This window comes from Mixophyes fleayi, chromosome 9, assembly GCF_038048845.1.
Source record: "Mixophyes fleayi isolate aMixFle1 chromosome 9, aMixFle1.hap1, whole genome shotgun sequence".
Classification (NCBI taxonomy): Eukaryota; Metazoa; Chordata; class Amphibia; order Anura; family Limnodynastidae; genus Mixophyes; species Mixophyes fleayi.
The window spans coordinates 92831444-92849286 of NC_134410.1; the positions used below are offsets into that span (position 1 = coordinate 92831444).

The window sequence follows — 17843 nt, forward strand, 5'->3', positions numbered from 1 at the left end:
CCCGATATCATAGTATCTGAATCTATCAACAGAAAGTTCATATGTGGCATTCTGAAGTGCTGTGTCTGTAACGTGAGGGAGAGTCTGGCTTTCTTGTTCCATAAGAACCACGCAGTCATGAGAAAAAAATGTATTTGTGTATTTCATGTCTGTTTCATCTGTTTCTGGTCCTGTTTGTTTTTCCTCTATTTCTTTCCCTCCTGATGAATCTTCCGATTCAGTTATGGATGGTAACAATGTGGCTGGATTAAGCACTGTACACCTTTTTATTTTGACATGTGATGCTTGTATTGTCAGTGGGTGATCAAGAACAATATCTGTGCTTTTGTCTTTTAGTATTGAACTTTGTCTTTAATATTCTGCACCCTCTACGGAAAACCCCTCATCACTCTGTCGTGTAGGCAATTTATCAAGGTATACTCGTGCTGCGTCACCTCTTTGTGTTATGTCTGAGGCCGCAGAGGCGTTCAGTCTCTATTCACGACACCACCACTGTACTCCCCCTAATAGATTTCTTCCACTTTCTAGGGTGGTTCTCTCATCTCTCGGGGGTGCATCAACTATTGCTGGCCTGTCTCCTGCAGCGTTTCTTGCTGTCATCCCCATTATTCCGGTCATGACTCCTATTCCCAATAGTGAGGTGCAAACTTGTTCTAGGTCTATCCAACTGGGATTCCAGATGGTGAAGATCCTTTGCATGTATGTGAAAAAAGCTGCAGGATTCTTCCTAGGGTCTGGTGCATCTTGACAGATGCTATGCATATCTGACTTATACCACGGGGAATAAGTCTCCTGGGGCTGCGGTAGGAACATTCTATTTGCTCTTCTTAGTAATCTTGTCTTTCGTCCTTTGGACTGTTTTCTCCATCTGATCAGTGTCTTCTAAAACACACCTTTTAAGTCTTTTTATTGGAGGGCCCATGTATGCCTTTGTATCTGTATCAGTTCTTTCCCAAGTTTGTGATTTAACCTGATCTCGTGAGGTGTTACCAGTGATCCCGTAGGCACTTAAGTGCGGATACTTTGGAGTGGCACTTTGTCTAACTGCCTCTGTATGTAAAACTTCATCAAACATTGGTGTTGGTAAATGTGATATAGCTAGTGGTCCCCCTGCCCCTGATGGTGAAGTGGGTGTGGTGGGCTCTGTATAAGGGCATAAAGGGTTTAAATCTTCCATCCTTTTTTTGTTTTCATCTTACCTTTTTCCTAATTCATTGTTTATTTGTGTCTTGGAATCGTTTCCATTTTTCTGACTCTAATGTGCCTTCCGGCGGGAATCCTGCTCTTTCAAAAATCTGCGTGATACCTTTGAGGGCTTTTTTTCCTTCTCTATATTCGAGAATTTCTGCGGGCTTTACCTTTGCCCCTTACGTATTTCTACGGGCTTTACCTTTGCCCCCTCCTTGCTAGGTTGTGTTCCCTTTATTTAGGCTTATAAGACCTCAAATATACTGTAAATTAGGGCTGCTTTACCGCATACACTCTTATAGCAATATGTTCACACAGTTTTCAAACAATAGTTCCCCCATTTAGACACAATTTAAATATATAGTCAACAGTATTCTCAAGACTACAATAACAATGATTATTAACTTTGCAATGGGGTCCATCAAATAGATCCCCGTGTTAAAAATTTTCTTAATCTTATGGGCAATTTATTCAAACTATATGGACAAATTGATATATTGCCTGATGGTATTAGATTAATGGGAAACTCCTTCAGTACCCAATACCAAATTTTTTCCAAATATTGTTCTAATATTATGATGTAGATGAGTATTTACTACACACAAAAATTCATTATGCGGCCATCCAGAGAAATAAGTTTTACTCATTTCATCTAACACATATTCTAAAAATGGTTTTTCTGATCTATTATTTTTCCTTATAAAAACAGTACTTTTACAATCTTCACAAGAACCTATTTCCTGTCTATTATCATTCATTATTCTAATATAGTATATTCACACAGATATCTGGGTTCATATAATGTCGTTTGTAGCCTTTACAGATGAACACCTTACAAATGCAATAGAAATATCAGACAGAGAGCAAACGAGTGAAAAGGCAAAATTTTCATCTGGTTCAGGTGCTTTTACATCTCGGACTGAGCTCCCACGTAATGTTAAGGCAATTCTTATCCTCAAAACCAACTACCTTCAGATATCATATGTGTCCTTTACTGATCGATCAGGAGTACAGAAATTATGACATACGCAATTGAGGTCAAGATAAACTGCACCAATACGTCTTTAATCAAAGAGCGTTTTATAGTCAGATCACAAAGCAACATAGTCTGTTGATTATTGCAAAAAAGCACTTAATCTATAACATATATTAAATTGTTTATCACTTCTGTGCAGAAACACCTCCCAGTTGTGGTCGGAACAGTTAGAACATCTTATGGGTGTAACATCATGTGATATGTCTGATCTCGCATCTTGACTGCAGGGGTAGATGTTATCACCTTTCAGGCTTGTTCCTGTAACAGAGATCTGATCACATTCTTGTCACCAAACTTGAGGTGCTTATAACTGTATTTTATTCAATTAATATATCTGTGCATACTTATAAGAAATCATATATCTGAATACATATATTTCAACACACACATTATTTTATAAGGAATCGTATCACACATTATTCCCTGACACCCTACTTTAGTTTACTTACACGCTTTCCATGTCTCTTAGCATTGTTCTCGATAACACCTAGTGCACTTGCAATAAAAATTGCAAAATATGCACAAAGGCCTAATAAATTTCATGTATTCGATAAATATTGAAAGGCATAAAGAAGTATGGAAAACTGGAAATATTTTATTTTATATGCACACAATGGGCCCGATTCATTAAGTAAGGCAAAAAAAGGAGTACATTTTCTCTTGGACAAACCATGTTACAATACAAGTGGTGCAAACGTGTTTATTATTTTGCACACAAGTTAAATACTGGCTGTTTGTTCATGTAGCACATACATATTTCATAGCTATATTTTTAAACTGAAATTTAAAGTTGATCTAGGACATGCCCTGCTCGCACTATAAATTTGTCCCCACATTTTAAATTTACCTCCCCCTCCAATGTAATATGGTTTTGCCAAGGTGCAAAGTTACTCCTACATTTTTCGTTCTCTTGAACTTCATCAGGGAAATAATTTGTCCTCACGAACCTGTTTTATACATAAAAAAGTGTTGTATGACCCTATCCCACATCACTTCCTTTCTTTCAAATGAAGAGACACTGCTAGCAAGCAGCTTCCATTAATTAACTAATCAACCAGTGTAAATCTAATCATCAAACTACTCTGTGTGTATATCACCAAAAAAACACAATTTTTCTCTAAACTCCTAAATCCCAGAATACAAAATTGCTATCAAAACAATCTTTTCTGCAAATGTGCTATTATCAAGAAATCCCTCTTTATAAAGTATCAAAAATACTACTGCGAGTGAGAAGCATGGGAACAAAGTTCTCATCGTGCTGTTTATGGTTTCTTATTTTGCCAAGCAGTATCCAGAGGATTATTTGGAGGTCTCCAAGAAAGAAGAAAAGAAGGTTTTTTTACAACTACCTGTGGAATATTTGTTTGGGTTGGTGTATTTTGGACAACTACAGAACATTAGAATGTTTTGGGTTTTATTATGGACTCAAACCATAAGGATTAAAAGCTTACAAGACTGGATCCATTACAGATAAAAAACAAATGTTAAGTATACCTGGGGCTTTATTATTTTTAATTATGTGGTTTAAAATAGATGTGTCATTTAATTATATATTCTGTTGTATTTTTTTATTTTTATTAAAATAATGTGGTTGAAAAGAGGTGTGTGTTTTATTTAAATGTTTGTTTGTTGTACTATATGGCTCAACAGGCCCTGAGTGTCAGGGCATGCTGGTACTTCTGGTTCTCCAAGTGCCAGCATGCCATGGGTATGCTGGTGTTTGTAGTTCTACAAGCACCAGCATGCCCAGCCTTTTAATGATCGTCCGGGCTGGCTGGGACCTGTAGTTCCACAATCTAAAAGTTTAATTATTTTTTTTCTTTTTTAAAATAACTTGTATTACATTACACCTACCTCCCAGGGGTGTGATAAGAGCCCTAGTGCTTTCAGCACGGGGCTGGGTATTCACATTTTAGTGGCGGACCCCAATCCCTAGGGAATCCAGCTCTGTGCTGAATAGCTGGTGCTGTCATTATGGCAGGGGGACCCCACTGTGTGATTTGACCTGTTAATAGTGCCACCAGTCCCAGCTGGCTTGCCTAGTGCTGGTTTCTGATGCAAGAGATGAGGCAGAAAAACAAATAACTGATGGGCATAAGGCTTGATTCGGACGAGGTTGCATGTGCTTGTTTGGCATGCCACTACTGCAAAATTGCTACGGCAAAACATCCCTTCCCCGTCCAGGTTATACCTCAAATTCGGTTGTGTCCTTTGCATGCACTGGCACTTGGAACAGGCCTGCATCACGGCCATATCTGCTGGTTCTGGGCATGCGTTCAAAATCAGCAGTTACATGCCTTGATGAATCAGACCCTTTATCTTTTAATAGTCTATTTTTTTTAATTTGATTTTTTGATAAATATCATAGATTTTATTAAAACATTATTATAGCTTATCTTATTTTTATCTATTCAATACACTTACATCTTTCTAACAGGTCAACATATTCTTATAGTGTTCTATGCAATACAATATTTTATTTTAAGTCGTTTACTTCATCATGTTTTACTATATTATACATGTCAATATCTTACACTGTATAATGGCTTTACATGGGTTCCAAACATATATGAACTTATTATACTTGATTGTTTTGTTAAACAAGAGTCATTTCATTTAATCCTTTGGCCAAATATATAAAAAAAATCTATAAGTCCCTTCAACCACTGGCTATTTATTTTTAACACTGTTCTCTCAGCTATATTATCCTTTATAATGTTGTGTCTGTTTCTACATTTTTACCTTTATCCTCTATATCTAAAAATAATTTTTTTATAAACTAATTTTGGTTAATTCTGGTTGGGATCTGCAAAAAATGTTGTTCTTTATAGGTGATACACCAGAGCAGGCAACAGGGAAATTGAAAGGGCTGAGGCGTTCATCACAGACAATATGGCTTCCTGGAATATTGTCTTACTGCTCCATCATGATGGTTATTACCTTCCCTTTGCCAAGCCCAGTGATGGTCGTCTCTTATCACCTAAAAAAAAAAAATACTATAAACAAAATTGTGATTCAACTTACAGAGCCCGAGGGCCACATTTAGCTCAGTCTGTTAGTTGAACATCCACACACAAAACAGAGGTGCACATCTTGTGGTGTCCAAAATCTGGTACTGGGAGCCACATTTTTGTTAACCACCATTGCTATAGAATACAGTGCTTTTAGCTCATATTAACAACATACACAATGAGGAAAGCATTCCCTTTTAAATTTATCCTTACTGAAAAACATTTTATCTATTTCCTAGTGACAATATGCACAGTCCTTGAAGCCAATACTTTACCCTTTAGATATTCAGAACATAACATTGGCAAACACTAAGGGGGGTGGGTATTCAATTGTTGCTCCGGACCGCAAAAAAACGAGCGCGTTAAAACTATTACCGTTTATACGGTAAACTTGCGCGTAAAAACCGTTATTACGGTAGTTTCCTCGCTGAATTTCATCTCGCAGCTCAGGGAGCTGCGAGATGAAATTCAGCGAGTAATTTCCGTATAAACGGTAATAGTTTTAACGCGCTCGTTCTTCCGGCGGCCAGAGCAACAATTGAATACCCCCCTATAAGATCTCCATTTACAGATGGACAATTTCATTTTGTTTAACATTCCTCAATGTTGGTTAGTTTACTTGTGGCTGGATCTCTAATGGTTTACTTATTGTATGAATTTATTTAAAGGAAATAGCGCAGGACACTTATTTATCTAATTGCAGATGTCCTGGCTTTGTAGTATCGTGTGGCACTTTGTTTAGGAAATAACTCAATGACTAAAACTTTAGTTAAATATAACTCAAGACTTCTTGGGGTCAGCAAAGAGCTCAGGGGGGTGGCTTACCCATGCTAAAGCGGTGTCCAAAATTGTATAAAACAGCACTGGCTTGTACTGGAATATATCATTTTTGTTCCATATGACTTTCTGATCCCTGGTACCTTCAACCAGTGTGAAGTGTCCTTGTCAGGACATTTGAGCTAAATAAACATCACTTGCTTCAAGACATGCTTGACAACTTGTTCCATGCTGTAATTTCCTGTGACCTACAGATTAAACCCAACTCTAATCCGTTTCGGGATGTTCTGAGGTTTGGACTTAGCTTTCGTTACCACCGCTCTGTCCGCTACCCAGCAGTTCAGGCCAGTGTAATAGGCCAGGGGGAGATCCATCCACAGCAACTCTGATCTATAGCAAGAGGTCAGGAGTACCAGCCCAGGTGCACCAGGAAAGGGGTACACCAACATTGACAGTTACCCAGAAAGAACACAGTTCTGGATACCGTGAAACAGTCCAGTGGTGGAAGCAACTTAAGCACCTCCTACTGCAGTTAGAGGGCGCAAATTGGATAACGCAAGGGAACAGTGGCAAAGTAAGCCCAGCCTGTTCCCAGCAACAACAGAGTGGAATAGGCGGTCTATCCTGTCACATTATTGTTTAAGTGGCATTGTCTTCATCGAAGTTCATATGTAGAGAACCCTGTAGAAAGACCAGTCTCACGCCTAACTCCGAGATTATGAGTAATAATTTTTACCTTAAACAACCATTTATTATTTACGAAAATCCCATCAGTATTTATATACCACTGAAATGACACTCACTAATTTTTCGTTCATCAGTAAGCACACGTAACATTACAGTAGTCACATTGCTATAGTCCTAGCCGTAACACCTCCTGCACAGCTTTCTGTCACAAAAGGTGTGACCTCAAAATGCTCTTCATGGCATTCTACTTGGGCAAGGTCAATATCCATTTAGAAAGTGATATAACTCACTCTTATATCTCTAGCAGATAGGTAGTACAATTAACATACCACTGTGTCAGATGATCCCATATGCTATCCAATAGATTGTAAGCTTGCGAGCAGGGCCTTCTCACCTCTTTGACTGGTTTACCCAGTTTGTTTATTAGTTTATTATGTTTGTCCCAATTGTAAAGCGCTACGGAATATGTTGGCGCAATATAAATAAATGATGAGGATATGCTATAACTGTGGAGGTAGAATCCAATGTCAAATTTATGTGCACTGAACCCCTCGCCACACATCATCATCACCACCATTTATTTATATAGCGCCACTGATTCTGCAGCGCTGTACAGAGAACTCACATCAGTCCCTGCCCCATTGGTGCTTACAGTCTAAATTCCCTAACACACAGATTAGGGTCAATTTGGTAGCAGCCAATTAACCCACTAGTATGTTTTTGGAGTGTGGGAGGAAACCGGAGCACCCGGAGGAAACCCACGCAAATGCGGGGAGAACATACTCTGTAAAGAAGCACATCAATAGCCATTACTGAGTCACATCCCACAGGAGACTCACTGATTCTGGCTGTGTGTATAGAGAAGGTGGTAGGCACTAAAGGCTGTGGATGGACATTATGCTAGTCTCAGACGCACTCCTTATTTGTTTACACATGTTGATACATTCTTCTCCCATGCTGTATGGTGGACTTCTATGACATGGAATGTGAGGTCGACTTGAAGACCATCACATGATGTCATGAGGAAGCGTGTCCTTGGTCAATTATATGTACGATGTTGCATCATGTCTTTGGCAGCACAGTACTGACAACTGTGCACGCACTGAGCAGTGTAAAAAATTTAAAATTGGGGCAAAAGGTAGAGCCTGCACTGTGAATGTTTACACACTGTGTTCAATTACAATATCAATACGTATAATTATTTGTGTGTTAGTAGTGTAAGTAGACTGTCTATTCTTTTGACTAAGATGAAGATAAGATCACATTTTATGACCAATTTATACAGAAATAGAAGTAATTCTAAGGTGTTCACATACTTTTTCTTGGCACTGTATGTCAGACTTGTACACATGTTCTTATCCATTTATTTTATGTGCAACAAAACACATTCACTGTTAAACATCAATAAAACATCTCTAATACAGCAGAAACAACTCCACTTCTTGTGTAAACAAAAACATTTTTTTTGGCTTACACCCACACACAGAAGTATAATATGGACCTGAGCACTAAGCAGCTTCAGCAGTAGAATTGCAAATAACCAATTATAAGCGGTCCTCTAGTATTGGAGACTAGCATCATCATCAGTTATTTAGACCTGCCCCTGACCATGCACAAATAATACTTCTTTCTCAAGTGTATACACACACACACACACACACACACACACACACCTTTTTTCCAGTATGCATTTAACCTATGTTAGAATGCCCGTTCTGCAAATCTGCATTGACGTATATGTATGCACCCACTTTCTGGGTATGAGCGGAGCGATTTTACACAAGATATGCATCAGCCCCTTTATGTTCACTAAGCAACAATAAGTAGGGCATTGTTAACTCTCACAGAACAAAAAAACAAAAAAAAACCTACACCATTAAAAAAATGTTTATAATGAAAATTTTTTATAATTAATTACTCATTTCCCTTCAGCCATCTAAGCACAAAATAATTTTTGGGCATTTAGCTGCCTGACAATGGGATGTTTTCATGCAGATACTGTAGTGCCAGATCTGCCCATTTCATTTCCTGCTCTTTGACAGACTCCATTATTCCACCATTATCCTGTTCAGGCTCTGGAAGCTCACTCTGTAAGAAGAGGGGGAAAAAAAAAGATATATAAAAGTTAAATAAGTATTTTCCCCACTGTAGCAAATGAGTTTTTGGGTTTTTTTTACAAAAAAAATATGATTTGATGACATTTAGTAATACTATGGATTATCAAATTGAAAATAGACACTATCAATCTTCAAGTCTGTATTATGCTTTAATGACCAGATCCTCTTTACACATTCTTTGAAACAATGCATTATAAAGTTTCAACTATTTGCAACTGCCGCATTTCTAACATTATAACTATCTGTTGATTACTGAGAGGTTGTTGGTTGCCAAGCTAAAGGCAGGGAAGCTAGAATCATACAAGGATCATACTAAAGGAGTATAGATTAAAGAGACAGACTAGGGGCATAGGGGCTGATGCAGAGTTGGCCATAACCAAATCGTAGTCGAAAATTGCGTTTAGTAAGAAAGCCGCAATTGTGCTGCAACTATCGCAAGATGGTATCAATGGTCTGTGCCTCGCAAGTCAAAGTTTATTCCCTGAGTCAGTACTGCCCTGCCATACAGTCCCACACTTTCCCTGAAGAACACAAGCAAAGTTCATGAGTGAAACGCGTAGAGTTTACTGTATTTAACACAACCCTGTGCATATTTATCCATTCCATGCATGGGCTTTGAATTGACCTGTACTATATACGGATGCCGGGATGTGACCTTAGGGAAATTGTGTCCTCTTCAAAGAACCTGTACAACAGGATACTACAGCCTCTGGGAATAAACTATGACTTCATGGGGACACCTAACAGGTATCAACAATGTACCATGGCAGGAGAATACACAAAAGAGTAAAGGACGACAAAAGGTGCAGCCTCCAGAACACCTGGTGAAGCACGACAAGGCCACCCAAAAGATAACATGGTTTGAGCTGCCAAGGAGAATGTAAGTGGTCATCGAGACTTGATTGACATTGCCATATGTAAGCTCTCTAAGGAGCAGGGTCCTCCATACCCTTTGTTTTCATGTCTGCGTTTATTTTGTTTACCTGGTATTTCCCTGTTTTATGTATGTACCGTTTTCCCTACTGTATGGTGCTGCGGAGCACTGTGGCGCCTTACAAATCTACGATAATACTTGTCTCACTCTCCTGTATTTCCTGTATACCCTGGTCATGGAACCTCTTGCAGCTACTTTCTATCTCTGGAGCTACCCCAAAAATCACAGGGATTAAAGTCAGCTCCCAGAACCACAAGTTAGCAGACAATGCACTTCTCACTCAAATGCCCACATCTCTTTGCCTACTGTCTTAGGTTAAATTAAAGAATATGGTCAGATTTGGAACTTTAAAATTAATGCTGACAAGACTGAAGTCCTTCACTTTCATGTCCCTCAACATATGTTACAAATATATTTCATATGTTAAAACCAATTTCAAATATAGATGGCAACTGCACAATTTAAAATACCTAGGAAAACACTTAAGCAATCGATACAAACCAATTAATTTCAGCTAGCCCCTAATAGATGGCTCTTAAAAAAAAGATCTGCGCTCCTAGGCCTCCCAATGTATTTTTTGGACAGGTAAATGGACAGCTTAAGATGAATACCCTCCCCAAGTTTCTTTGCCTTTTCAAAATCCTCCCAGTCAGGGTCCCCCTCTAACTTCCTCAAAGATCTCTACAGTAGTATCACACGCTTCGTCTGAGCTGGCAGAAGACCAAGGGATATATTTACTAAACTGCGGGTTTGAAAAAGTGGAGATGTTGCCCACAGCAACCAATCATATTCTAGCTGTCATTTTGTAGAATGTACTAAGTAAATGATAACTAGAATTTAATTGGTTACTATAGGCAATACCCCCACTTTTTCAATCCTGCAGTTTAATTAATCTAGCCCCAAAAGTTTGCCTTCAAATTCCTTACAGGCACCTGAGGGATGGAGGCTTGGGTCTCCCTTGCTTCCATAAGTACTATCTCACTGTGTTACGCAGATTGTTTTAGCCCATGCAAAATACCAAACCAGGCTATGGGTAGACAGTTAAACCTTTTTAGACTTTCCTTGCTCCCATGCTGAATATTTTTTCAGAGCAATTTGGAACTCTTATTTGCAGCTTTGACCTCACAGATAATCCCGGCAGAATGGCTCCTATTTGGAATAATCCAGAATATTCTCCGTGACTAGATCCCAAAGTTCTCTGAGCCTCAGGATCACTTTGTAAAACACATTCATTGGTTATCCAAATATTTGCATATCGGTCACTACTACTATAGCACTATTGAACATGTGACTCCTCATCTCCCCTCTGCTCTGGAAGCCTTTCGCCTGAATGGGTCCAACTCCAGAATCCTAAGATTTACCTTTTATTCTCATTTTGCCAAGCACAACTAACCAACCAAACCAACCGAATGAAAGAAAAATTTGTACAAACTGCTGCTCTGCTGGTGCTTAGTGCCAACAATACTTAGCTTCTATTTACCCCTCGGTTTCCAACTCCTGTTAGGACAGGGTGCCTTCAGCTCCACAGCTGTGCCATGTCTGGTGGAGTTGCCCCAAACTTAAAAATTCACTAAATCGAAACCATTACACAAGTTTGCCTTCAGCACAACCTCTCTAATCATCTACGTCCACGCCCAATCCCCAACATGCTGAAACCTAAACAAAAATTGATAGGACACACTCTTATGGCAGACAATCGTCTCATAGCCCGTAACTGGAAAAGAGAGGACCCCTCCCCTACTATACAAACATTTTTTTTAACAAAATCTGGCAATACACAAACTGAATGTGGCAATCATGTATTGGTGATATGCTTCAATTATCCAACCATTGTACCACACACTATGACAGCCTATCACTCACCATGTAAAAAAAAAAAAAAAAGGAAGAAGATCAGCCCCTTAACCCTCTGCCCCTTTCTCATTTTCACTCCAGTCATGTTCAGTCTTGTTACATTGTTACATTTACCAACATCAATGTCTAGACAACAGTCTAGCCCGTCAGAATTGTTCTTCACATTTTCAATGTTTATTAGGTCATTGATTATTTATGTACTGAAAGGCTTACCTAATGTACAGTTCATGCCTCCTCAAGTCAAAGGTACGTATTGTTCAATTAAGATGGTATCCCCCCCCCTTTTTCTCTTTTGTACCTCCATTCCCAACTTCCCTAGAAAAATTTTATAAAATGTTTTGTTTTGGGTTTTGTTTTTGTTTTTTAAAAAAAAAAAACCCAAAAAACACAGAACTTTTAAACTAAAGTTTATACTTTAGAGCTCAGAACTAAACAAGCCAATTAAAATGGTGGCATAAATTTCAAGGGCTGTCCCAATTACATTAGATCATGGAACACTGTTTACTTTTGCATGTGTTTACCTGCTTTCCACTAGATAATGCTTATAAATAAAAATATACTCGTTTTGATTTACTACAAAAACAAAATAATCCTATTTGCACAGGCAAATAAATATAAAACTTGTTTGGGTAGACAAGACTAAAGAAATAAAAAACAAAAGAAATCCCAAAATAACTAAAGTATTTCCATTTTAACCGACATCCTAAAAAGTGAGACCGTTAAACCCTTCATTCATCAAGTGAAACATTAACTGGAACATTTGCTTGCCTTGTAATAACATGTAGCGTCTTAACATTGTGTATTAAAACCTAATGAGAAGCCAGGTAATATAGGAACATGTTAGAATGGACTAAACACCTTCTGGAATTTGGAACCTGTGGATCCATGCAATTGACCGTAAAGGTTAAGCCTTCCCAGAAAATGTATTCAAACAACTTATTCAGAGAATAAACAGAAAAAGTGGGGTTAGCATATCGGCAGACATTGAAAAGAAACATTTTAGCATATGCCAACTCTATACAAATGATGTGAAAGTTTTTCTTACCAATGGAATGGTTACATCTTCATATGGCAATTTATCTTCTTTCCAAGCATCATCAACCAAATCTAATATACGTCCATCTCTTTGAATCTCGCTATCCATTGAAGATCTAAATATAAAACATGAATAAAGACTACAATAAGACTTAGATATAGAAGAGTGCAATAAGGCATGTTAGAACAAAGGATATGTTATCAGCTTTTAAACTTTTTGTGTTTGCTGGAGAGGCTGCTTAATGGATGGTCATTTCTCCACATCTGGTGGCAATGCCCCAAAGAAAAACCATTCAGGCTAGAGCTTAGAAATTTTGCATACATTTTAATAAATCTCAATGTACTGTTCTCTCCCAGGTTCTAACGTCTTCCACTTGAAACCCTGACAGTTACCTCTGAACAGAATAAGACGTTTAGACATCTTATTCTGAATAAGATAATAATCTTATCAGAAAAAGAGGTCTCCGTGGCCTTGAGCCAGATAGCTACTGATGGAACCAATCTTATGCTATAGACAGTCTAATAGAATCTGGCACACGTACAAAATGGCGTACATGACTAGCATACTTCAGCACAATGGCTTAGTGGTTAGCACTACTGCCTCACAGCACTGAGGTCATGAGTTTGATTCCCGACCATGGCCTTATCCGTGTGGAGTTTGTATGTTCTCCCTGTGTTCACATGGGTTTCCCGCCACATTCCAAAACAATTACATACTAATCGGCTGTCATTAAAAAATGACCCTAGTCTCTATCTCTCTCTCTGTGTATGTTAGGGAATTTAGAACGTAAGCTCCAATGGGGCAGGGACTGATGCGAGTGTGTCCTCTGTACAGCGTTTCAGAATTAGTGGCACTGTATAAATAGCTGCTGCTGCTACTTCATAATACTTCCAAGTCATTCTCTAAAGTATGAGTACTGTAGGTCTCCTACTTCCACATACATGTTCTGTACTCTGTATAATGCTACAAACTTCAGGTCCACCCCCACCCACTTTTTCACTCGTCCAGTCTTTCTCCGTTCCATTTTCATTCGAACTTTTTTTTGCTTCTTCATTTTTTTTCCATTCTAAAAATAGTTCAGCAGTTATTTTTAGATTGACAGGTTTCATTTTTATGACCCTGTGCTCTTACTCATTTTGAATGTTGTATCTGTCACTTGTACTTTGAGTATCTGTGTATTTGATATCTTGTATAAATGTTGTAATATGCTGGTCTTTGAATAAATATTGTTGTAATCACCCCTCCCCCCCAAATAAACTATATATTTTAGAAGTTGGGATATGAAATGTGGTTCTCTGCAATAACGTACAAGCAGTGTATCACTCTAAAAAAGGGTTTCTTGATGCAAAGTTTGTTAGTCTTAATGCATCCTCAAATTTATTATGCAATTTGGTGTAAATGTGGGTTGTAAGTAGGGATGTGCACCGGCCACTTTTCGTGTTTTTGATTCTGATTACCTTCAGGTTTTGGGTTCTAATGGGTTTTGCCAAAACACCCCCCTCAAGGTTTTGGGTTGATTTTTTTTTAAAAAAGCATAAAAACTGCTAAAATCCAGATTTTTGGTTTTTTTTCCACTCCTACGCTATTATTAACCTCAAAATGAATGTTCATTTCCACTCCTTTCCAGTCTATTCTGAACACCTCACAATATTGTTTTTAGGCCAAAAGGTTGCACCGAGGTAGCTGGATTACTAAGCTAAGCGACACAAGTGGGCGGCACAAACACGTGGCCCATCTAGGAGTGGCACTGCAGTGGCAGACAGGATGGCAGTTTGAAAAGCTAGGCCCCAAAGAGCACATAATGCCAAAAAAAGAGGTGGAATTGTCCTTGGGCCCTCCCACCTACCCTTAGGTTGGTGAAATAGGACATGCGCACTTTAACAAACCAATCATTTCAGCGACAGGGCCTAAAAACTCGTGGCTGAAATGATTGGTTTGTTTGGGCCCCCACACAAAAAAAAAAAAAAAGCTATTCTTCTCTCCATGTACAAAGTTAACTAGCTCTACTGAGGCAAGATGTCGTCCTCATCCTCATCCTCCGATTCCTCGCCCCCTTCATTGTGTACTTCCTCATCCTCACACATTATCAATTTGTCCCCGCTGGACTCTACAATCACAGGTCCCTCTGTAGTCTCTGGAGGCCATTACTGGTCTTCATTGAAGAATTGATAATTCTTTTTGATGAACATCATCTTCTCCACATTTTGCGGAAGCAACCTCCTTCGCCGCTCACTGACCAGGTTCCCCGCTGCACTAAAAACTCTTTCGGAGAGGGGCGTGGTCTTGTAGCCGTCGGAGCTGGACGTGCTTTCCTGGAGCTCCGATAAATAGTTAATTTACCCGCTGATTTAAACCCCCGTGGCCACCCTAAGAGCCTAAGCTGGGTGACGGAAGAGCTGTAGACCTGTCAGCTGGCTAGTAGCGCTAGTCGCAACCCTGAGTGAGCAGCAATAACTCACTAACAACTGAGAAGTGCTGGGACACTCGTTCCGCGGCAATACCTGGAGCGCTGTAACGGGAAACTTACCAGGGGGACTGATCCCCCGCTGGGAGTCTCTCTGCACGTTCTAATTTGCAGATTTGATCTGAGTCACGCTAGCCCGGAAGCCGTGGGACGCCATTACAGGCTTCATTTCCGGTTTGGAGTCTGGAGTGGAGCATCCTGGGAGTAATCTGAAAGCTGATTGACAGCGGAGACCGGAGTGTCGGCTGCAGCTGGGGATCTGATCTGACCTCACTGGAAATCTGACGTCAGAATTAACTGATCATCTGCCATCTGCACTTCAGGTCAGTTTGGGGCTTCCTGAGAGGAATATGTATTCTGCTTGATCCCCACAGTTGAGAAACTTGCTGAATGCCCAAATAGTTTGACACCAAGCTGGGGGTAAAACTGTCCACTCCAGCCCCTATTAACTAATTAAATACCTGCTGCAGATTCGGACCAGCTAAAGTCATCTGCTTCTCTCGGCTATATCAACACTCTCAGTGTCCAAGCTGTAAATTCTTTATAGATCCACGATCAGTCCCATCTGTTGGGGCCTGCTGCCATCTAGTGGCCATATGTTTTATTGCTATGTAATAGCTGGGTGACAGCTGCTGGATAACACTGAATCCAGTTCCAGCAAAGATTCACATATAAAATACAAGATGCTCTGACCACCGCCCGCATGTACCCTACTCTGCGAGATTGAGCACGTCTAACCCATGGGATCAAGCCTCATGTTAGGTCAACGCTATAGTTTGGAAGGACCACCCAGTAATTAACTGACCTCTTTATCTATAATAACATAAAGCTCCGTCTGGATACTTCTCTGAAAAGATTCTGCCAAGTTGAGTCTGCTTATCTATTTGATATTCTCATTAAGCTAAACGCCCAGACAACGCACTCAGATGGCTCCGAAAAGGATCAAAAAGATTAAAAAGCTCAACTCGACTAACGCAACTGCGCAGCTCCCCTTCTTTAAACAAAACAAACAGCGATCTATGTCCCCCCTCCGGGAAGTGGGGAGTGAACGGGGTGACGACTCTGAACAGCTGGATGTTGCCTCGACTTCTATCCCATCTTCTGAGTCCCCTATTCGTACGACTGATCCGGAGGCTCCGATTTCGCTTAAATCAATGCAATCCTTACTAGCTTCTTTGAAAGCCGACTTATCATCGGAACTGAGAGCCTCCATGAAAGCCATTCAAACAGAGGTGGCTGCATTGGGCTCCAGGACGGTCCAGCTAGAGAACAAGTCAGAAGAGGTGGTCTCCTCACATAATGAGCTAATTACATCTCATGAACAACTGGAGGCAGAGGTTGCCACCATGAGGGATAAGATGGCGGATATGGAGGATAGATCGCGTCGCAACAACCTCAAAATTCGGGGAATACCAGAGCAGATCTCAAATGCAGATTTACCATCCTTTGCCACAAATCTGTTTCAGAAACTTCTCCCTTCTGCTTCCATATTAGACTTAATCATCGACCGTATACACCGGCTCCCTAAAAATAAGAGAGTTCCGGACACCGTTCCCAGAGATACCTTATTATGCGTCCATTTCTACCATATTAAGGATCGTATCCTGCGGGCAGCCAGGGAAGCAGAGGGCACAGATCTCCTTCAGGATATTCAAGTGTTCCCAGATTTCTCCCAACACACGGTGGCGAAACGAAGAGCTTTCCAATCAGTCACTAGAGCTCTAAGAAATAATGATATTTCCTACAGATGGGGGTTCCCAGTGAAGCTATTGATCCACAGACACAACGTGCTACATATCATAAACTCAGTGGATGAAGGGACAAAGCTCTTAACGTCCTGGAACCTTCCGGTTATACAGTCTGATCCCAAAGCTAGACCCCACATCTCCAACGATTGGTCTACTCAGGGGGGATCGAGACGTAAAGAATCTCCGCCTCGGGAGGAACTCCCTAGTTCAGTTTGAGCTTTTTCTTATTCGATCTGAAACCCAAGAACACATTCTTCCTCTGATAACGAAAATATTCGGTCAGAGTTATACAAACTCTCCGGGGACTCTTCTCCTTAAAGTGAGCGCAGAAAGATCCGTTGGAACAAGTACCTATCAAGTCCATCCGACTATCTCTGAGCCCTAGAGGAGCGCCCTTAAGCTGTATCCAATGACTTGGGAGACCTAGATGAACGGTTCTAGGTCCTTCTACAGTACTTAGAGAGGGTCCCTCAGTTGCAAAGTTATGTTATTGCTCAATGTTGGGTACTCCTCCACATCTGTATGTACGGATCGGTCAAGGCCTTTTTCTACAAATACGGTTCATCTAATGGATGCAGCGCCTTCACGGTATCTAGAGTCTGAACTATATCGGAGGGATGACTTCATGCTGACCCACCTTTCAGATAAGATTCTACTTGATTCACCTCTGTTCTCCCTCATATTTTGTATATTTGCCATATTATTGTTAAGAGGGCGCTTTATTTATTTAATTAATTGAATACAAAGTTGAGTTATATAAAATTTGATTACCATTTATATTTCCTCTTACCGAGATGATTAGCCGGGCTTTTTCATACATAGGGAAACCGATTCTTGTCCCTTACTAAGTATATATGTACATATATATATATAAATATATGGGGTCTGATATAAGTATTTTCTCTTTTGATAATGCAATACATGTTATTTCGTTGTGTTTAGGGAGTGTAAAAACGCTATATATTTGTTTGTTATGATATCCATACTTTGA

General features: G+C 39.8%; 1 protein-coding gene across 4 annotated transcripts in view; it reads right to left on the bottom strand.

Moving 5' to 3' along the window:
* Positions 1-2226: 2226 nt before the first annotated feature.
* ANAPC13 (anaphase promoting complex subunit 13) overlaps positions 2227-17843 on the bottom strand; it is a 35844-nt gene continuing 20227 nt past the window's right edge. Inside the window, exons 2-5 of one of the 4 annotated variants that reach the window (XR_012678925.1) lie at positions 12650-12755; positions 8618-8787; positions 5165-5204; positions 2227-2482 (exon numbers count right to left, since the gene is read on the bottom strand). Coding sequence is in view for 2 of the 4 variants with exons in the window: in XM_075184682.1 (XP_075040783.1) it covers positions 8662-8787; positions 12650-12748 (225 nt within the window). In the remaining 2 variants the exon portion in view is untranslated. Of the gene's footprint in view, positions 5205-8047; positions 8788-12649; positions 12756-17843 lie in introns of those variants that run through there. The other 3 variants (XR_012678924.1, XM_075184682.1, XM_075184681.1) reach the window with 3 other exon arrangements.